Source organism: Apostichopus japonicus, chromosome 22 (assembly GCF_037975245.1).
Source record: "Apostichopus japonicus isolate 1M-3 chromosome 22, ASM3797524v1, whole genome shotgun sequence".
Lineage (NCBI taxonomy): Eukaryota > Metazoa > Echinodermata > Holothuroidea > Aspidochirotida > Stichopodidae > Apostichopus > Apostichopus japonicus.
The window spans coordinates 8,525,001-8,548,348 of NC_092582.1; the positions used below are offsets into that span (position 1 = coordinate 8,525,001).

Consider the following 23,348-nt stretch of genomic DNA (forward strand, 5'->3'; position numbering starts at 1 on the left):
TATGTCTATATCGATGACTACAATTGTCACGACTAGCATTTACGAGAAATTTTCTTATGGTCACCTAATAGTCATTGACATGGGATCCTTCTCCTTTAAATTTCAAAAAATAGCGAAAAATCAGGACCTCTCGAGCATTTCTCGAACATCAATTATATTGATTCCACGCTCATGTGGCTTCCGTACTACAAAATTGCCAAGGTGGTGTTTTTAAGCATGTAAGTGTGGTGTTAGTGTAATTTAGGACTACGGTAAATGTTTTCAGGTCGTGGGTAAACACTAACACTACAGTAGCACACTAACAGCATTATCTAACAGTCGGTTAGGCTACGACTAACCTTACAACTCTTTATTAGTATTGTATTTGTAACCATTTACAGTAGCCTAGGTATACCATTCACTCACATAGCCGTCAATACTTTGTTGAAGTGGTCAACCAACATTGCTGATGAAGAATTATAGCTTGCAGCTACTCGCGACATATTGTTATGTTCAAGTTTAATTGCCTAGGCTGCAGTAGGTACATACTGTAATTCTTGTCAAGTGTCAGGCACACATTGGGAACACTTGTGGTAGTTCCTAGCCCTCGGCTGCTTATACTAAGTTATAGTTATACTAGTAATGCAAATAGGCGTAGGAGGCGGGGGGGGGGGGGGGTTGGGGGCTGCATCCCCAACCAAATATTTTGGAAAAAAAATCACGCAATATGCTGAGAATTTTTCGGGCACCTACTGAAAGAAATATAATTTGCAACGTGTTTTCAATGATCAAACTTAAATTGTTATTATTATTATTATTGTAACAACTTCCTCAATAATTGTAACCAATATGGAAGGTAATAACTTGGCAAATGATTGTGTGTTATCAGCATGTGATGTAATAACCAATTCATGCCTATGATATGCACATTAACAGACCTGTCAACTCTCCCGGTTTTACCGGGAGACTCCCGGCTTTTACCCGAATCTCCCGGCCTCCGGGTTTCATATTCTATTCTCCTGGTTTTTTAATGTTTCATCACTTGCGAAATTTCTGAAAATAGCCAACAGTTAGTCCTATGCCTATCGCGTAATAAGTGTATTCTAAAAATAGATTGATTGTTTACAAACAGGTTACGACTGACACAATGCTGTTCGGGACTCTCTCCCAATAGCAGGCTGCTTTGTCAGTTCTCAGACTTCACCCAATGTCGTTATTGTACGTTGGTCTTGGTAGAGTCCTGAATACAGTACAGTAGTACAGCGTGCACTGTGCATATGCCATGGTGCACAAGTGTGCTTTTTACGTGACCCGCCATGCGGGATCCAAAAACGTCACGGCCAAACGGCACTACCGAATCATCCCATTCTGATAAAAGAAAATCAGGTCAAGCGAGCCTAAAAAATAAATGGTGCATAAATGGTGCACAAGTGTAATAAACACAAGTTGTCACTTGTTTGTATATACGGCGTACCGAATGTGTGCAGTTCGCATGCAGGCTACTTGTATATGACAAAAAACAGTTAAGTTCTATGCCGGCACATACTTTACCTGCGTCCTCTTCGATGCTAGGTGAATATTCCGTCTTAAACTACGATTTTAAGAAACGGCTGTTTCAAACATCTCACTAATTCTTTCGGCGACTTTAATCCCTATTCATTGAGCACAATAGCATAAACTGCGTATAATCTCGTACAGGGATTATACGAGGTGTCTACGCGGAAATTTGTTTGTCAACGATTTTATACGCGATTGTACTTGTTTATACGTCTTTATACGATCCTGTGCGCGTACACATGTCCAGTTATACATGAGCGGTACTGTGGACTATTTATATAGGAGTATTTATATAATTTCAGTTGAAAATTACCAACCTCCCTATTTTCCCCTTATTCTCCCGGTGTTTTGGCCCTGAAAAATGTTATTCTCCCTATTTTGGAGTCAAACAGGTTGACAGGTCTGCATTAACATTTTGAACGTGCACGGAGCGTGCAAAAAACTTTGGTTATATTTTTCGGGCAAGTCGTTACAGCCCCCCCAAATCAGATTGGTCTCCTACGCCTATGCTAATATCTGACAAGAACATAGGCTTAAGTTTATTTGAGTGCAATAAGTTGGGTATGTGTAGCATCAGGACAGGCTCAGTATCACCTACTACTGTGAAATTATGTGAGTGACAAGTATCTTGCTCATTCCCAAGTGGAATCAGGGTTTAAGAAACATTCCAAACTGTTCTTGTCGAAATTTAAGCTTAAATATATCGTACATTAGATCTGTGTCATTAATATTATTATAAACTTTCTGACCACAGTAGCGTTGAATTTTATAACAAAACAAAAATTAAAACAAGCCTGCTTCCTGAAACTCATTCAGAAATGTGATTTAGGCCTAATGGAGTTTTCATAGTATTTTATGATTTTTACTCTGAATCGTGTACTATTGTGTGATATATGTTATGAACGTGTGATTTACCTTACACAAACACAGTATACTGTAACATGATGATTGTTGTGCCCAACTTCAACCAACTTCTAGTAATGTTTGCCAAGATGGGTGAATTAAAAAACTTAAATTAAGTTGCTAAACATCTACCTACTTCTAATTTACAGAGCTGGCTAAGCTGTCCATTATCTACTGTATATCCTCAGTATTTCAGGTCCCTTTAGGTCTACAGTACAGTAGCAAATGGAGTCTTAGCTGCATTTGACAAATGCACTTGCAAATTTCTAGTATTCATATGCAGTATGAAACCTACATTACTCAAAAAACAGAACAGGATACCACGCACATGTTTGTGTTAAACTGTTAATTGCATCAAAAATGAAGATACTGTTTTCAAAATGTTAGACTCTGTCAGGGATGGATATATGATAAAATTTAATTTAACAAATCATCTTCAATTTTCTTGTTGCTAAAAAAAAAAAAAAACCTGTTAATCTACAGTAAACAAATCTTAAAATTCTGCAAATATATATAGGTTTCTTGCTGTAATTTATGGTGTTACCTCAGTCCCTTGAATTGACCCTTTCTCACACAAGAGTTCAAGAGAGGTATAATCCATAATTGGGAAGATAAGTTGGGAGACCCTGAATCAAAATTCAAGTACAGAAGTACTTGACAATTTTCATAGAACTAGTTATATTTAAATCCTCTCTGCCCATTTCAGTGATACCCATTTGAGCGTGTACAGTAGGCTATATAACATTAAATAGCATTAATATATATCTTACTGTAGCTGCACAATCCTATGTAATAATTACAAAGTTTTCACTTTTTTTGCTTTCACAGATTGTAGCTGGTTCAGCTAAGTAATTAATATTGGACAGCTAGAAGACAAGCAGGCAAGATGACGGATAAAGCAAAGCTTAGAGATTCTGTGAAGAAGAATGTGAGAGCTCTCCTCATATCTGCTCCTATGGGCTTGAGCATGAGAGAAATGGAGAGAGATTACGCAGAAGTGATATGCGAACCCATTCCCGCCCTGCAGTTAGGATTTAATTCGGCTCAAGATTTACTGCTCGACATGCCTGATGTCGCTAGACCTCAGTGGGAAAGGGGCAACCTCGTTCTGTTTGGTGTCGCCGACAACACCACGAAACACATCCAAAGAATGGTGTCTAGACAAAGGAAGGACAAAGCCAAAATACAGAAGAAAAGAGCAGCTGTAAATCGTAGTTCACGTTACTCAAGGAACACTCAACAACCTCCCAGGAAGAAGCTGCCATCCTCATCGTTTTCATCTCGATCATTCAGAGCGCCAGCAGTGACTGCTTCAGTTCCTGCATCACTACAGTCTCAAGTCAAAACCATCTTAAAGAAACATCCAGCAGGCATTTCCGACAAGGAGTTTGAACTTACATTTTATCAGTACCAGAATTACAATATTAACTTCAAGAAACTCGGGTTCCAGACTCTTTGGGAGTTTTTCCGTGCGATACCCGGCGTAAAAGCTTCTCACACTTCCAAGGATGAGTATGACATATTCCTTGTGCCTGGGAACGTGCACGCCATTCCTGCTGGTTATGAGGACAGAAGGAGAGATGATAAAGAAGAAGAAACAGGTAATTATTTACCCGTAACACTTAATTGTACAAAAGTTACTACACTCCTCTCCTCAAATACATGTAGACTCCAAACTGCCCAACCAATAACTGGTGACATTCTTGCATTGCGCCCCCAATGACCCTCTATGAGTGACCATTGCTACAGTAGTCCTTCCAAGTGTACCACTGCAAAGCGTGTAGCAAAGTTTATAATTTATAATTTACTGTATCGGTCTTGTTATTAAGTACTAGAAAACTCGAATTTATATATTCTGGAGAGGTGCAATTTACCTTATATTTTATGACACTTACCAATTACAGGCATGAGCTTTTTCCACAAATTCGCGGATTTCCATGATTTCTTTTCTACCTCCGATATTGACACCTCTCAATTTCGGATTTCCGTGAATTTCTAACAACAGGGTTACTGTATCATTTGATCCGGCCGCATGTTTTTCATTACCGATGCATATCCAACCTGCAGGGGGACAAAAACTATTGTCCTAACATACTGTAGGATACGCAAACTGGAGCCTAAACCGCAACTAGAGTAGGTACAATGGAGAAGAAGTGTAGTGCTGTAGCTGCTGAATATTATTCCAGATTAAAACTGACCATTGTGTGACTTTTTATTATGGGCCTCCATGATTGAAAGAATCAAGTAGGGTAAAAACTACAGGCTAGGCATGTACATGGCTTCAGTTTGCACATTTTGAGTGTGAAAACTTTGCTTTGATTGTTTCAATATATTCAAAATTCTTTATAAAATAGGCCACAAAATGTTGTCTTTAAACCTCTAATTTCTCAGAGCTTCCTGGGGCTTCAACCCCTGGACCCCAACCCATGAACCCACCACGGGCCCTTAGGCAAGCCCATGGATTCACCTGTAAGTGTGTTGCGCTGCGTGCTGACTGACGTCTTCCGCGTTAGTATACAGAAGTATCACCCACAAAGTTCTGTGTTTTTTTTCCACCCCTAGGCTCATCCCTGTCATCAGATTACATGCATAAAGGACAAGTAAGACCAAACAATCAACATGAGAGAAAGTCGTCATCAGAAAGACAGAGAGATTATCCAAGAGAAAACCTGCCTCCAAGGCTCAGTGGACAAAGAATGGCTCCAACAAACTCTCGTTCTCCTTGGGCACTAGCTGGTGTTCCTCAACCGATGAAAAAGGCCCCCATTACCCGAGGGAGAGGCAAGAGCAGCGATGAGCTACCTGTTGAAAGCCCAAATCAGAAGAGAAGCTGGACAGCCGTACCTGTTGTGAAAGAGGATGACAATGATGATGATGCCTTCCTGCCCATCGAACAAGATGTGGAGGCCCCATTTGAGAAAGACTTTGTGGAAGACATTAAGAGGGTAAGTGGACATTGACTTGAACTAATCTGTTTGTCATACTGATGAACACTTTGTTTCAAATAATCTGTATTTTTATGTCACAGTTGAAAGCGCTATGGCAACAGTATGAATATTCAGTGTCTATTAAAGAAACGTTTAGAACTGTTTGTAAATGTCAGTATGATGGCTTTGAACTGTGAAACGAAAGTCCTGTACCATGTTAGAGTCGTAGTATGTTACTAACATTAGAACATTCAATGTTGTCCAAACAGGCTGATCAAAGTAGTTCTTGAGTATTTCTTTGTTGGAAACACTTTTTTTATATGTACTGAACATAATTAATTAAACCTTCAGTGGCAATTTTCTTTCACAGTGCCAATCATTACATTGTACAGTATGCACAGGGGAATAAACATAGTAGTTTATTTAATATGTAGCAGTTTTGGAGGTTCTGAATTTTGTCTCTTATAAAATATTACTACGGTTTCTGAGTAAAACTTACTGCTATACAGCTTTGCACTTATGTACCATTTTGCATAGCATTTTGTGATGCGTGACCAGAAAGGATTCCCTGTATACCTATATTAAACCAAGTACAGTATATATGCATGCTGTGATGCTTTAAAAAAGATTGCCCCTTGTCCGTAGGTCAAACTGATAGTTTCAACTTAATTGGAACAAAGAATTTGAATTAGCTTGGTCACCAAGATACTTGTGGAAAGCTGACAACTGGTGTTAATACTCTAAATAACGGTATTACCCCTCAAACGTCCTCACAGATTGTTTTCAAGGTACGACTTAACTTATCTTGTTTCAGGTGACCTAATGACCTTTTGTTTGTTTTGTTCCTATACTGTTTTTATACATTTCTATATCGGGTCAATTTATTCCATAAGTGAGGGTGACCAGTTTATTCCTTAAGTTAGGGGGTGCAATATATTCCGTAAGTCAGCGAGACCATTTTGTGCCAGAGTTGGACGTCCCTCAACGCTATATTTTTAACACTAACACAACTTTTAGATAATACAATTTTCAAGTGGAAAACTTTCAATGGAGAGTTACAAAGGTTAACTATTATTGTGTTTTATATTATATTTACTTCATCATAGAGTCCTTCTCTTAATTTGTGTAAAACTTATATTTTTTCTCTTTTTAGGCATTAATGGGATATCAAGAACGTCATGAACTTGATTGCATAATTTATGGATTTGACTATATTGAGACTTTAATACTTCTTTCTCTTTCTGTTTCTTCATCAGATTTTAGCCAAACATTCCAATGGTTTATGGTCAATTGAACTTCCAGATGAATATAAGGTAAATGGCAAAAGGATATCACTTTTAAGTCTCTCTTGATGGGCTGGAAGAGAGGGGGGGGGGCAGGAGGGGAGGGTGAGGGTTGTTGTGTAAGACAAGTTGGTTGAGAAAGCGCATATCCTCAACAAGTTGGTTTTGGACGTCAAAGAATTTAATAAACTTTTAATAACCATTTATTAGTTTGGCAGGTAACAAATCTGTCAGTAAACCACTGTATTGTGAAACAGTATACAAAACTTTGTATAGTATTTACTATATATTTCTAGGTATTAAATGGTATATTATTAAAGGGGTATAAACTGTCAACTGAACACACACAGGCTGCTGCTGTATTTGTTCACTCAATGCGTGTTTAGTAGGTCCATGGTTAGTGGTTACCTAGGCAACAAGTCTCTTGAGTTCATGTCTTGTCAGCATATTTTATGTACAACTTTCCCATTCGTTGAGGATTGCAAATTGTCAGCTTGCATGTTGCTTCTGACAGACTCTGAGCAAGCAGGTCAGAATGCCCTTGCTTCTGAGTTCATAAAATTGAATATGTTATTGACAGTTTAGTTCTAAAGGCATACATTAGCTCTAGGGCTTAATATGGAGAAGAATAGAAACTTTTGACTAGTAAATTAGACTTTGATGAATGTTCCATGAATGTGAGTATTTGTAAGAATTGAACAATGCTGCGAATGAATTTGGAGTTTTTGTTGACAGTATACGTAATATCATTTATACCCATGCTGTGGCCAAGTGGCTTAAGGCGGACCGTGGCATTTGAAACAATGAGGCTTAGCAATTGGGAAGTTCGGGGTTCGATCCCCGATTGTATCATAAGAAAGGTGGGTTTTTCATCCCAGAGCAATCTACTTCGTCCCATCTGAAATGACTTTCTAAATTGAAAAAGATTCCAAATTTGAGTTAAAATGTTAAATTGGAAGCCACCCAATGTGAAAGTTGTAAATTGTGACTATGAAGGTTATCGATGAATATTTGGTCATCAGCCTCTGTTTGAACCTACAGTTGACATATAGTATGAAACTGTAAAACTTGAAACACTAATTACTAGTTGCTATGACAACATTATGCCTTTCCACATTGAATACTAGTAAATCATATCCATACATTGGAAACCGGGCTAACCCTACAGAAACCATTGGATTGCTTGAGGAGCATTTCCTCCCTATTTTGGGATCCTTTTTTTAATTTTGATAAAACTAAAACATTTTACTCAACTATGTTTTCAGTCATGACCACCATTTATTGAAGTTAATTTTGATGTAAAGTTACTAGGCTTGATTTTTTTCCATTTGATATTTTCTTATGAATGATGTAGAAACTGACTGGTAAGCCTCTGAAGATCTTTGCCATGGGTTATTTCAGTGTGGTAGAACTAGTGTCTGCCATGCCAGATGTGGTTACCGTGGTGAGAGAAGACACAAGTGACTGGAAGTTATACGATGCCCGAAAGAAAAAGAATGAACCCAGACTGGAGCCGTCATTTCAAGGTATTTCAGGGGCCTTTAGACAATAATTAGAGGAATCTTAGGAAATGAACCCAGCAAAGAATAGCATTAAAAATTAATTAATGATGTAAATCGGACTTGAAAGAATACAAATGATCTAGTGTTTGCAGTACGTCATTATTAATTATGTGCAGAATTTAATAAATTACCAAAGTGTGACTCAGTTGAGCAATACAACAATACCAAACATCCTTCAAGATTACCAAATTCAATTTTGGAGTCAAGATAAGTGTGCTATAGGAACGTTTATCTGCTGTGTGGTAGGACTAGGCTAACAGCCTAACAGTAACATTGTTTATTAATGAAGTCACAACAGTTACATTAGTTTGAATCGTGTATGTCTGTGGTGGAAGATGTTACAGACGACAAAGAAACAGATCATTTGAAAACTGACCTCCAGATAACATTCTGTTCAATTTTGTTAGAACTTACTTTAATCTTTACAAGTGATTAGTTGGTCTGCTGTATATATTTTCCCTTTATTTTCATGTGATTTAATTTGTAGTGAAAAATCTTTAATGCAGGCTTTTTGTGTTATGATCAACAGTCTTTGATACCAAATTATATGTAATATTTGAAATAAGATTGCAGATGATCATAGTAGCTAACACAACTTTCTAGATGACAACTTTAATTATTGGTGAACAATTTGTTGTTCAAAATGCAAAGAAAGGTATGGAAGATGTATAAATATAAAGGATGTTTAAGCCAGTGTTTGAAAAGTAACTGGGTAGGCATAGGAGGTGGGGGAAGGGGGGGTGGGCTGCAGCCCCCCCAACCAATATGCTGAGAATTTTTCGGGCACCTACAGAAAGAATAATAAATTGTAATGATGTAGCTAAAGGAAATCAATAGTTTAAAAAAATATTCCTTGGTAATTAAAATAAAAGTTGTAAGCTTGCCTGACTAATTCGCCATTAATGTAAAAGCCAATATGATATGAACATTAAACTGTTGAATGCGCGCGGAGTGCATGAAAACGTTTGGTTGTATTTTTGGGCAAGTCGTTACAGCTCCCCCAAATCAACTTGGGCTCACTCATGAACAACAGTGTTATATGATTTTAGTCGGGATTCGTCAAGATCCGTCAACCCAAGAAGCTGTTTCAAACCGAGACCGATACCCTTAATCTTTGACCGGTATTGAATTGAAACAAATCTTACAGTTCGACTATCCCAGCTAGAGATTCAATCCAGGCATTTCAAATTTTTGCAGATGATGATTTCAACTCCGAAGACAACACCCTGGAAGAGGTCAAGGCAAGCCTTCGAGAACTTCTGGAAGATTTCCATGATGGAATTCTGTTAGAGGACTTACAATCTGCGTACGAGGTACTGTAGATATCAATGTTTAACTGTTTTGTCCATGTTCCAGCTTTTATGGTTTAATATCTGCATTTTAAGGTACATAACATTCATGAGCTTTGCTTCGCCTTGCTGGTAACAGTGATATTCGTTATTGATAAACTGCAGTCCGATCAGCTATTTTTTCTTAGTTTCTCAAACGTCTTTTTATTATTTCGCTGGATAGTCTGGCTCCCCTAAATTATTCCTAAAACATAGTAGATGGTTCAATTAGACCTATAAATTGCTAAGAGGAGAACATACCATACACTGAAATACTCACTGAAGTTTGAGCATGAGTGACCGTTATCGAACTCTCTAGCTAATTAGCTACAGTAGCAATAGTAACAACCTTTGTACACATCTTCCCAGTGGGCTCTCCTTTGTTGATTTACGTGTATCGTTACAAATGTAGGTTAAGAGAGTAGTGATTCATCACCTACCTGGGTAATAAAGATAATCAGTATTATGTGTTTATTATAAGCGAGCCGATCACGGTAAACGTAGAGTTCGAAAGGGTACAAAAGTATACTATGTAAAACACTAGGAACCGTGCGTAACATATATTTAATCAACATTCCTTGTAACACTTGGCCAACCCATCCAGCCTTCCCCACCAGCGAGCAAGGGCTCGCCAACAGGGAAAATGCATGAGTGAACATAAAGATTAACTATTGTTACAAAATAAAGTGCATCATTCCTATATATATAGTCTTAGCATTTGGGATATACAAATGAGGGATAAAGGTTAAGGGTGTGAGTTAACTTTACAATTGAATACAGTCGTTTGTTATTTTATTAAAAATATAGTGGGCCATCAGTCTTTATTATAAGATGTTACAATAGATAATAACTGGTCAACAAATGTACTAGATATCATCAGCATTCTTTGTTGAGAACAAAGATTTATGTTCAGAGAAAATAGGACCATTTACTTGAAAACAAATCCACCATCCTTACTTTCCTGTCTGATATATATGATTAATATATGAGGTATGAAAGATATTCATGATGCATAATTGCAAATTGCTCACCAATTATCTACATATAAATATGATCATACTATCACATTCTCTTACACAGGCTCATTAGTGGATAAGCAGTTTGCTAACAGTTTTGGTTTATTTTTATTTTGATCATATTTATCATGGTAGACTACTTTACCCTAACCATTTCATTCCCAGAATAATAAAACCACATTCTGCAGGCTAAATTTCATTCATTTACAATGTATCGTTAGTAGCCACAAGGGTTATTAAGGGTCCTAGTCCCCCAGAACATTTGTCTGAACCCCAGGAAATGTTGTCAGAAAATTGTTTTGACTGAAGAATATTGTTTCTGTCTGCTCTTAGAAGAGTATTGGGCTCACCTTGAAAAAGAACTTTAGCTACGCCCATTGGATATTGTTCATATGGATGGTGTACATTTAAATCACTGGTCAGTGTCTTATAAATTTATACTCTAGATATAGTCAACAATCTAGGCTGAGGATAAATCTATGTTTTTGTTGACTAAAAGAAATTTTCCTTTTCAGAGAAAGTACTCAAGAATCCTTCCACTGCAGAGACTAGGTTTCCACGATATTGATTCTTTAGTTCTCCTAATTCCTGATGTTGTTAAAGTAGTTTACAAAGGTCATGGTGAGTACAGAAACTGTCCTCTGATGTCTTCTCCTGTGGAAAGTTCTTGAATACGTCTCCCAATACTGTTCTTCATGCCTCAACATAATATAAAACATACAAGGCAAAGTTTGATGGTCATCACGTTGTCGGAGAAGACCAAATTTCTGTTCGGACGACCAAAATCACCTTTGGAGGTTGTCCAGCAGATCACTAGTTGTTTTTATCAACGTCAGATTGCATTGTAACTAGATACCCCCAAAATAGGCAGAAAAAAATTCTCAAAAAATCGCCCGGACATACTCCCCTTCTACATGATCGAGTGTCATCATCAGGCCTATGGCTGTCCATTTAACTGAAAAAGGATTTGAGAATAGTTTTTATTGAAGAAGACATTTTTGAAATTTAGTAGTAATGTTCCACTTTTCACAAGATCAGGTTTGTGATCTGAAGCTATATTTCAAGATAATAAACTTATTCAGAATATCATTAGTGTCACAATACTGTGTTGGATATATCGGTGTCAGACATAGCCATCGTAGTAAGTCTGATAGTGTAAGACAAATCTGGAAGAGTACTGGATATTCAAAAAGCAACTTTAGAAAAAAAAAAACATTCTGTAAGGATTATGGACTAAAACAATGTTTTGTGAGAAATAAAAAAAAAGGGTGTTTTTAATGTCAGTCTGAGAAAGTAATTTCAATCTGATCTACAAGGCTGACAAGATGGGGGGGAGGGGGGCAGATGGGACTATAGCCCCTGAGTTTGGGGTGAATTAGGGGGCCTGGGCAAAAGAATAATGTATTCTAGTATGCCCATGAATGTACCATATGAAGAAGTCACATCAACAGATGGGGGGGGGGGAGGTTGGCCTTGGTGACATTATTGTCCCTGTGATCTGGCTCTGGAGATCCCCTGCTGATGTACACATGTGAATAATAATTAATTATCTGGTGTTTGAGGAGACCCAATTCCAATAATCTCATGATTCATTTCAACAGGAAAAGTCTATGCCTTTGCTGAGAGAGAAACTCAAGGCATCCCTAAGGTATGTTTCATCAGTCTTTGTATATTACAGGTTCAATGGTTTCTTCAGCTATGCTTTACATGATTGTAACAAATAAGAAAGCCTTTTTGCTTTGAAGACAAACAAGTAATTGTTTATTACACCAGTACCTCCCATATCTTAGTTCCTGTATGATGTTGCGGGTGACTGTACTCAATTACTGGTTAACTGCACAACAGACTGCAGGAGAGGCTTTCTTGCCTTGCAGCCTATTAAAAGTACATCACTACATTTAATTAAGGCCTTAAGGCTATGGCTGTAATGTGTTCATCTGTAGTCCAAACCTATCAATGTGCAACCTGAGCAAATGTACAAACATTTGTATCTTGAATATTTAGTATATTTCACTATAGAACAGTTACACCAGCCTGTAGCTTAGGCCCATTTGCATTTTGAACCAATGCAGCCAGATTATGGAACAAGATTTGCAATAGTTTTGATGTATTAACCAAGTATGTACTAATCCTGAGAGACTGTTCATGTGATGTGTGTATGATACTTGGAAACATATTTGGTGACATTTCTTGTTATTATCTGTTTGGTTCAGATTTCAGAAAGCAAACCTGTCACCAACTAACTGCCTCTCTGTATTTTTTCTTTTTCATTTTTTTCACAGTATGATTCCAAGATGGCTATTCTCTGTTCCTTACCTCAAGATGCGGTTGGCTTCGGGTACAAGTACAGAGATTCAGAGATGCCTCTTCTAGACCAGTATTTTGAAGTCTACGTGTCTTCAGTCTGTACTCCTCATAAAATGACCATTCAGCTCAGAAATAAGGAACAGAATACAGCCCTGGAGGAGCTCATGGATGACTTAGAGTGAGTAACAGCATTCTCTTGTCAGAGCTACAGAGAAAATTAATAAAATATTAAAACTATCTTGAATATTAGTTGCTTGTATGATTTGGGTTTCCGATTTCATCAGTGCTATGGGTGAGTGGATTAAGGCATTAGTAGCAATGCATCCTGGGATCTGAGAGACTGCTGTTCTGAGCCCTGGATGGCTAAACATGGGGATTTTCATTCAAAAGATATCTACAATTTTCTCAAACGACTAAAATTGTAAATTTGATAACCACCTGACGTGAAGTGGAAGCTCTCCTACTAGATGCGAATTTTACTGCTTTACATCTGAAAAAGCAACTTCTAAACCCATCAGTAATTTGGAGTGTCGGATATTTTTTAAATGCTGAAGAGTTGGATCTAATGCTTCTTATTTGCTTACACACACTTATAATATCAAAGAGACCAATATTGTTATGATCCATTGATTATGAAAGAGGTGGAACTCAAGGCATTCATATTCTTAATTATTGGACTTTATTTCACATCAGCACATGTCAATCTATGAATAGCTTAAGCTGTTTCCTCTTGGTTTCAATGAACTAATAAATACAATGACAATATTTGACTGTAAACATGGTTTACCTCCTCCCTTCTTACATTTAGGGCCATCTACAAATACCCAGAAGGTGAACGTTACTTCTTCCCAACCTCCATGATCGCTGTGAATCAGCTATGCTGTGCCTTATATCTTGAAGATAACAACTGGCATCGAGCCATCATTACCGGTGTCATTGATAATGACTTTGTTGAGGTATCATCTATCTTCAAAATTTGCCTATTTGTCATTTTGCTTTTTATTTTAAAATCTTTCAAAAATCTAAATGCAATTTTTTTCGTAAAGAGATGGTCAGCAAGTTTTCTAACTGATTATTACTGAAGTAAAGATTTCAATTCATAACACTCAGACACCTTTATAGATATTTTTCACTATTAAGTGAAGATTAATGCAAAATGAATTCATGAACTTTTCAGATTTTTTTCATTGGATCTTCAATGTTGTTGGCTGAACATATTTCATTATTTGAACTAAAAGTACACATGTTTAAAGACAAATTGAGAAATTGAAAAGTTTTCTATTTTTATTTCACTATTAATTTGAAATGAAGCAATTTTAACCAAGCTAACAAGAAACAGTATTATGGAATTTAGTATCGTACAGCATCAACATATTTATGAAAGTCAACTTAATAAAAATCTGTTTCAGTTATGTTAAGCTTTTGTAATCCCAGATTAACACTTGCAACATATTTCCAAACAAGTTTCCACTTTTCTTAATATCTTTAAGGAAAGAAGGCTCATGTGCAAGGGTAGAAAGTTTTTCCTGTTTTTTATCGTCGTTTTCCTTTCATACCCTGTTACTGCACGTTTTTTTCCTTCTTTATGTTTCTTTATTCATTTTTGAAACAGGTGAATTACATTGACTATGGCAGTACTCTTCAAGTTCCAAAGTCTTGCCTTAGGCTACTGAAGTAAGTTGGTGAAAACTATTCAAATTTTTGTAAAATGTGACAGAATGCTAGGCAAGCAAACTTAAATGTTGTTCACCAGTTTAAGAGTGTTGTATGTTTCTGAATTCAACAGTTGCTACTGACAGCATATTGTAAAAATATGCACCAAAATTGATCGGAAGTTTAGAAATGTTTGGACTTCATAATCACGGTGTGACACGATACTTTGGAGAAACCAGTGGTTCACTAACAGATACAAAATACCTTAACTTTTTGGTGGTTTTAGTGTAGTTTTTCTTACTAGTAGATGTTTTTATGATTTCTTTGGCAATTAGTATATTGCCTTAAATGTGATGTGTTATATTGCTAACTACATGTACCACTAACTCCTGTCACTAATTCCTGTTTCATTACCATCTTTCCTCTTTAGAGCTTGTTTTCTTAAACTTCCAGCAGCCGCTTTAGACGCCAAGCTTGCCAATGTGGAACCTTTAGAGGTACGATACAGATGTAAATCACACATTCCTGTATTCATTACTAGAAATAATATATGACAACCAGTAATACACACAAATGTTGGTGTTGGATTTTTGTTAAGCTTAGAACAGTTGCTGATTCTTATCCTATCAATAATTCAGATCTTATCCATAAATTAAAACATTTTCTGTTGATATTTCAGGATAAATGGTCTTCTGCCTCACGGGATAGACTCTTAGAGCTGACTTCAGAGAAGCCACTCATTGCATACTGCACAGAGATTAAGGTAAGACCCTCACCAGAAATATAAGATAGGGTACATCCTAACTGAAAATGAATTGGAATATTCCGATATGATTCTCCAGACATCCATTCTTTCCTACATCTTTATATATGTTGTTAGAAACAAATAGTTCCCAGTCATTAAATCTAAATTAACATCTAGAATATTGTCTTAATTCTTATTTTATTATGATTATGGTTCCTTATCTATACTACGTCTCGTTAGCCATCTTAGAAATACGGCAAAGCTTTCTTGTGTAAAAAAGTATATTAGTCATGAATCTAATACCTTCAGTGCTATATATAAAATCTGCCTTTCATCAAAGAAATTGTATAGCCCCATATTCGATCTCTGCTTTGGACCGCACACAAGATCCATAACTGTTGGAGTAGGCGCACTGCACTCTACAGCTCACATCAAGTTCACATCATGCATCATGTTCCAACTTATCCCCCACCCCCTTTTTTTTTAAAGTTTCTAAATAAAATAAAATGAGAGAAACATTAAGATTTTTTAGGGAAATGATAGAAATATAAGTCATGGATAGTGTCAACCCAAAGTTTTGTCTCAAATGGTTTTAAACCAATTGCGACAGGTTGTGCTAAAATCATGTAATTGTGCATTCAAAAATATATCTTTAAATGCACAAGTACAAATGTCTACAACTTCCTTTCTAATTATGTAATTCAGCTGATCATCTTAATTCTTTTCATCTCAATTTTCAGAATAAAGTTCTTTCACTTTTCCTATGTGACACAACAACGGAAAGTGACATCCACATTAATGACTTGTTGGTACAAGAAGAGTATGCCAGATTCGCCATTCCAACAACACCTCAGGTAGTTCACAGGTTAAACTTGCTATTGAAATAAAAGTGTAATCATTGCTAGTTTTATTCAACTAAATCATTGGCTTAAAATAACAAACAGTTTGAAGTCACTTATTCATTTGCTTCCCAATTATCCTGAACTGAAGGCAGTGATCACCATAGTACCTTAGCAAGGCTGTGGTGTCTTAGAAGCAATCAAACCTATCATCTGCAATATTGTTGGATTAAGCCCAGGCAGGCTAAAGTAAGGTGGTTTTGTAATCCAGAAGTGATTCACAGCTTTCCCCATCTGAAACGGTCTTGTAAATGATAAAAACTTCAAGATGAAATAAATCTGTAAGTTGAATAGCCACCTGTAATGTGAAGTGTAAGTTACAAGCCATTTGGTGTCTCCCATTAGCACTTGTGACTTCTTTAAGTGGTACAATAACTTCCTTCCATACAGATATTTAGTGTACTGTCCTTATAGATCAGGGTTGACTCCAATTTTTCATAGAGGGAGAAATTTTACTTTAACCTCAAATTCATTTTCGGATCATTTAGACCCAAAATTTTATCCTGCCCGATTTTTGGGGCACGGGCCAAAATTTTAGACTTGCAATACCTCCACAACCTTAAATTGGAAAGTATACCCTTGGACTACACTTGAAAGACAGTTGTTGGATAATAGCTGGTAAATTTTGTGATATTGGGTGTTGACATACAACACTTTAATATTCCACTTAACGAGGAACCATAGTGCCTGTTGGGCTCTTGTTCTTTCTAATTTGCCAGTAAAACAAAGAGAAAAGAGCTCAATGACAACCAGTTACCTCTTTTTATTGTTTATTTATTTTACAGACTCCTAGTCAAGGTAGTGAAGGAACATTTCAAAACATTTCTGGATTTGATCCATCGGACTTTGTGACCACCGTTGAACAGATTCCTGGCTTGGACCAGGTCTCTGAAGGAAGCCATGATGAATATCCTAATGAGATATATCCCACTGATGGAGATGCCTCTGGGATAGCATTCCACCAAGGTTTGTTTATTCAGTGAATTAATCTTATAGGTTCTTATTGTGGTCACATCCATTACTTAAATATTAGATGGGCCAAATTTATGTTATAAATGTAAGAAATAAAGACCAACTTTAACCAGCCATGACCTGAACTATGAACTTCCCAGATGATAGTTTTTTTCAGTGTTCTTCGCAGTGGCTTGTAATGTTTGTTATGTTATTCTCGGAAAGAAAGAAGAGACTAAATGAACTGCTACTTCAAAAATATCATTGGAGGTAATTCTTACAACCATTTTAACAATATTGACATTAGACGGATATTGCCAACATTTGCTGATATCAAACATGCATACCGATATCAAACATGCATACTGATATCAAACATGGGTACTGATATCAAACATGCGTACCGATATCAAACATGCGTACCGATAACAAACATGCATACCAATATCAAACATGTTTACAGATATCAAACATGCATACCAATATCAAACATGCATACAAATATCAAACATGCATACCAATATCAAACATGCTTACCAATATCAAACATGCTTACCAATATCAAACATGCATACCGAAATATCAAACATGCGTACAGATATCAAATATGCATACAGATATCAAACATGCGTACAGATATCAAACATGCATCCCGATATCAAACAAGCTTATCGATATCAAACATGCGTACCGATATCAAACATGCGTACCGATATCAAACATGCGTACCGATATCAAACATGTTTACCGATATCAAAAATGCATACCGATATCAAACATGCATACCAATATCAATCATGTTTACCAATATGAAACATGCTTACCAATATCAAACATGCGTATCGATATCAAACATGCATACCAATATCAAACATGCGTACAGATATCAAATATGCATACAGATATCAAACATGCGTACCGATATCAAACATGCGTCCCGATATAAAACATGCATACCGATATCAAACATGCCTACCGATATCAAACATGCCTACCGATATCAAACATGCCTACCGATATCAAACATGCATACCAATATCAAATATGCATACCGATATCAAACATGCAAACCGATATCAAACATGCGTACCGATATAAAACATGCATACCAATATCAAATATGCATACCGATATCAAACATGCGTACTGATCTCAAACATGCGTACTGATATCAAACATGCGTACCGATAAGCATCTATCCAACACTGTTGGCATGTATCCATAGAGTTTCTTAACAAATCTTTAATGACAGAAATAAGAAACAGTAAGTAGTGTACTTGAAATAGTGAATGATGTCATTGTCAAGATGCTGGCAACATTTTCTAACAAAGGCAGCATTTATAAAGGTATGTGTTATTGGTTTTGTACACTGTTAGTGACAGAGGCAGGAGACCACAAGGAAGAGGAAGAAGAAGATGAAGATAAAGAAACTCAGGAAAGAAACGAGGAAGAAGATGAAGCCATGATAGCTCAAATGAACGAAGAGTTGGAGGAGATGGGAGGAGACAGCCAAAGTGACTCAGAGGTAGAAAAATGCTTGAGAAATATCAAATGTATAAATTTGTCCATAAAGGCTTTAAGAATAGAAAAGAATGTTAAGTCACCATGTCAATAGTAGGATGCTGATGGACTGTATCTTAATGTAGTCAGGCTTGGCAGAACATAATCCTTTGGATTAGGAGCTTCACACAAAAGGCCCTGTAAGTCCTGTCATGATAATTTCTATGGTTTGATGATATTGATTCAGCCTTGCTTCAGAGGAGTTTGCAGCTGCTGCAGCATTTCTTTTTAACATTGTGTAATTGCTGTACATAGAGGTACAATCTTGCACCAAGTAAGCTTCCTCTGTAAAAATGTGGGTGAACATAGTTAAGTTAGCCTATTCTAAAACAAACATTTCAATGGTTGGTCTCCCAGCTATATCCTTTGTTTGACATGTCTCCATTCAGAAAATGGCTAAAGGTAAAAGGATAATGGAAATAAATACGTTAATTGAAGTCTACAAATACTGGCTGTGTCTGAAAAGGCCCATTTAATACTTAGCAAACTACGGAACATTATTCCAGATTTCACTTGTATACTATCATATAATTACAAGTTATAGCATTAATTACACAAAGGTATTAAACAGCAAGAGTTTATGCATCTCTGCAACCTTTGAAAACTTTGCATTCAGGCTCTCAGACAAGAAACCCTAGGATTTCTAAGAAAATTGTCATAAAATGTAACATGAAATTAAAAGAATAGTCAAAAAGATGATGAATGACTAAAAAGAAAAACATCGTGAGTATCCTGGTGAGATGTACAACAGTAGTTGACATGACACATGAAGGACAACTGAAACAACACATGTTAAGTACATGGAGACATTATTGAATGAGTTAAAGAGAACATAAACATTGAGTCATTGTAAGCTTCTAGAGAATGTGTGCCCTTAGAACATATAAAAACTATAAAAACATAATAAAATCTTGTGTATATATCTCCTTAAAAGATTGCTAAACTTCAGATTACCAGGCCCTTTGCCTTTTGCCTTTTATATCCGAAGTTGTTCATTGTATTAGAGTACTCCAATAAAATAAGTAAACTATCTCCAATATTTTCATTTTCTCAGGATATGGAAGAGATTGAGGAAAATAATCTAAATTTAGAAGACATTTTGTTAACTATGAAATTCTTGGAAGGCAGAAGGTATGTCAAATTTATTTTGTCTTTCCTTTCATCTCTCTTGTAATTGTATTAAGATATAGTTCACAATCTTTGAACATATCTGATGCCAGATTAGTTGTTGTAGTAAACTACTCTTTACAATGTAACCATTAACATCCATGAATCAAGGGAAATGCTGTATAATGTTATCAATTAGTAATAGCAACTAACATTCTAAGAGAAGAATGAATGTTGGGTAATGTCTGCAGAATCATCTACAAATAGCCATATCAGCAGCTTCTGAAATTTATACTGATGGATCAATAACAATGGGCAATATCGGGCATTATTTTAATATATTTTATTTTCACAGAAAGCGGTTGCTAGCTGTCTTATCATCAGATGAAGGTGTCAATGCTGTTGATGATTTGGATGAAACGGAGACACTAATTAGACATTTTGAAGAAAGGAAGACAAAAATAGGGCAAAGGAAGCCAAAAGGTTTGTACGTTGCAACATAAATTGTAGAGAAAACTTTTGTCTAAGACAGTGTTTCTTAACTTATTCCACTATTTGCACCCTTAGAAATTAAAAAATACACTGCACTCCCTTTACCAGCTGTAGATGAACTTAACGTTACAGGAAATTTGTTTTTATGCCTATAGTTTTGACCCACTGCATTCCTGTTGGGCACACCCATGGTGTGTATGCACCTACAGTTAATAGAAACTGCCATTGGTCTAAGAGAAAGGGACTCTTATCTTTCCATCTTGTGTCTCTCTTTGGAATAATCTGCAGTATGTTGCTTTGTGAAAACATTTTTAAGTCGATGCTTCAATGAATTTTGGGAATGACATGTACCAAGAAACTTGATAATTTATGATTTAGTCATCAAATTCATTTCAAGAAAGGCTTTTTTGGTTCTTTATTTCAGAACAAGATGTCATTACATCAAAGCCAGAAGAGTTTCTCCCCATAGAAACAACCAGATCATCTCAGTTACAATCAGAACAGCCAGGTACCATTCCTGAAGCAGTCAGCAGCAATCAAGAGGTTTTGTCATCTTCCAAAGCCGAGGATGAAGAGACGAGCTTTGATGTCGACAACAGATATGGACTTGAAGAGTCTGATCTAGATATCGAAGACCAGACAACAAAGAGCAGGGATATTGATGAACCTGTAGATAATTTAGGAGAAACTTCCACAGCCAAAGTAGAACACAATGAGCATGAATTTCCAATCTTAGAATCCCAGGAAACAGAACAATCTATTCCCGAAAAGTTGCCTTCGAAGCCAGTGGTAGATCCAGCTACACTGAAAGATCTGGGTCAGATGCTTCGCAGCTCTCTCAAAATATCTGCCGAGCCGTTTCGATCCAAGCAGACGGCGGCTATATCCCCATTCCGTAGACCTGTTGCTCATCTTCCTACATCGCCAAGTGCCTTTCTGGATAATAGAGATTCGATGCAGAATGTTAATACTGGCCAGCAGGGTAGCTACCAAACTGATAGTGTTATGGAACAGCAGATAGGCATCAATGAAACTTATGATCAAATGTTACCTGTCAGTGAGCAAAGTCTGTATCAACATCAAATCCAGGGCTACCAGGGACAGTACGTGACACCACCATTTGTGGAAGGACATGAGTACTATATTGGAATGGGTAGAGGTCTTCCACTTCCTCAAACCAATCCACAGCTGAACAATCCTGGATATAGTAACACAGTTTTAAGAGAACCTCAGCTGTATGGAGAAACATTACACAATAATCCTATGAATGCCCCAGACATCCCACGGATTGAACCCACCAAAATGGATCCAGGAGTCTTGAAAAATCCTCATATGGGATATTCAATGCCAGGAGGGGGACCTCCAAGACTGATTATGGGCGGACCTAGATTTGATGGATCCAGCAGAAATGGTATCCCTGGTATGGGATCACAGATTGTGAGACACCAAGGTGTTCAACAGTTCTACTCAGGTGGACTGGAATTGAGGCATCCTAAACCTATGCAGCCACCTATGAGAAACCCTGCCCCACCCATGATTCGAGGCATGAGGGTCCCAGGACCACCGAGTGTCATAAGATTCCAAAATCCTGGTGCACAAGCTTTGCCAGCTTTCCACCTCTCTGGACCGTCCAACTTCAACAGTATGGCAGGAGGTATGCCTTTTCCTCCCACAAGTGTGGACAACATGCCCAACCAGAGTCAACATGGCTTGGGAGGTATGAACAATATGTATGGTGCACCTCCACCATTTAATGTTGGTAACAGAATGTATTCCACTAGTGTAATGGGTAGAGGTATGGGAAGGGGCACTTAGTGATAAAGGTTGACAGATAGTGGAGTAAACTCAACCATATGGGTGAGAACAGAGATATTAACATGCAAGAGGATGACTGTGTAGAGTGGTCAACATATATGTATTTAACATTGGGTATTTTACATTGGGTATAGTCTGACTTGACATAACTTTGCTGCAAAGCTGTAAGCTGTAAAAACGCAGGTAACTTCAGAGTTGGTCAGTGGTGAAGCCATGTTAAGCCAAGGCAGTGATTAGTTTTGGTTGCTATGATCTACATAATCCTGTTATTACCAGTTTATATTTTGCACAAACACAAGGTGCATTGATCTGTCTCTGACTGCTTAGAGAATGTTTCCTTCATTTTGCCAAATAGTGTCATGACAACCTGTGTGAGCTACAATCTGATACTATGTGGATTTATATCTTTGACTTAAACATTGTCAATATTTGGTAGGTATTGTCCAAACAGTCTTATAATAGCCAGTCAAGGCTCCATGCTGATACCAGACAGATATGTTACTACTCCTTTTTAAGCATTCGCCACGTCACAATAACCCCAATCTGAGACTTTTGTTAAACCTACAACCTCATAATTTATCACCCATCAGATCAATTTATTCCTTTCATTTTTTATATTAAATTTATTTTGTGTCAGACCCAATTAGTAACAGATGAAGAAGCCATTAACTTCCTATTGTTAATTGTCTGGTAAGAAACAAAAGTCATACTGAAACTGTTTGTGTTGTAAGCTCTAAGTGCGAAGGATCATAAAATATTAAGATGTTTATTTGTTGATAAGTTTTAATCCTTTTTTTCATGTTTGTATTCTTTCATTTTTAAACCATTTATATGTAATGAAAAAACACAGCTTACAATAAATCCAAGTTCAAAGTATTGAGGTTTTTTCTTAAATACTTCTTTCCTTATGATGTCTGTCCAGTGAGTGATGTAATAGGACTTCAATAAAGATGCCCCTTGCCGAACTCTAATGGAATCTTTCATAATTGTAAACTGTTTGCACCTGACAAAGTACAGCAACTAACTGCGTTTGGTCACTGTTGCATTATTTACATCAAACCTATTAGCCAGGGGCGTAGCGAGCGGGGGGGGGGTGTCACACCCCCCCAATAATTTGGTCGCTGTCGGCATATTTTGGGTCTGTCGGCAAAAGGAGAAAAGGTGAAGAGAGCGGAAGGGGAAGAAAGAAGGAAAGCTGAATAGAGAAAAGGAGAACGGGAGCTTCTTCCGTGCCAAATTTGACTTAAAATATGCACCAGATTGC

General features: G+C 37.0%; 1 protein-coding gene across 1 annotated transcript; it reads left to right on the plus strand.

The window, feature by feature from the left end:
* Nucleotides 1–43: 43 nt before the first annotated feature.
* LOC139963525 (uncharacterized) lies at nucleotides 44–22,964 on the plus strand. Its single transcript, XM_071964364.1, has 19 exons — nucleotides 44–218; nucleotides 3,268–4,040; nucleotides 5,002–5,384; nucleotides 6,623–6,679; nucleotides 8,004–8,175; nucleotides 9,409–9,524; nucleotides 11,071–11,176; nucleotides 12,157–12,203; nucleotides 12,838–13,040; nucleotides 13,671–13,818; nucleotides 14,475–14,536; nucleotides 14,946–15,012; nucleotides 15,195–15,278; nucleotides 16,001–16,114; nucleotides 16,945–17,125; nucleotides 18,487–18,635; nucleotides 19,725–19,801; nucleotides 20,133–20,260; nucleotides 20,694–22,964. Exons 2-19 carry the CDS (start codon nucleotides 3,326–3,328, stop codon nucleotides 22,082–22,084), a joined length of 4,200 nt encoding a protein of 1,399 aa, XP_071820465.1. The 5' UTR covers nucleotides 44–218; nucleotides 3,268–3,325; the 3' UTR covers nucleotides 22,085–22,964.
* The last annotated feature ends 384 nt before the right edge of the window (nucleotides 22,965–23,348 follow it).

Excerpts from the sequence above, each read along its gene's own strand:
- LOC139963525 (XM_071964364.1), top strand. The coding sequence starts at position 3,326 with ATGACGGATAAAGCAAAGCTTAGAGATTCTGTGAAGAAGAATGTGAGA. Across the intron at positions 6,680-8,003 it reads AACTTCCAGATGAATATAAG|AAACTGACTGGTAAGCCTCT; the intron begins GTAAATGGCAAA and ends TGAATGATGTAG. Across the intron at positions 12,204-12,837 it reads AAACTCAAGGCATCCCTAAG|TATGATTCCAAGATGGCTAT; the intron begins GTATGTTTCATC and ends TTTTTTTCACAG.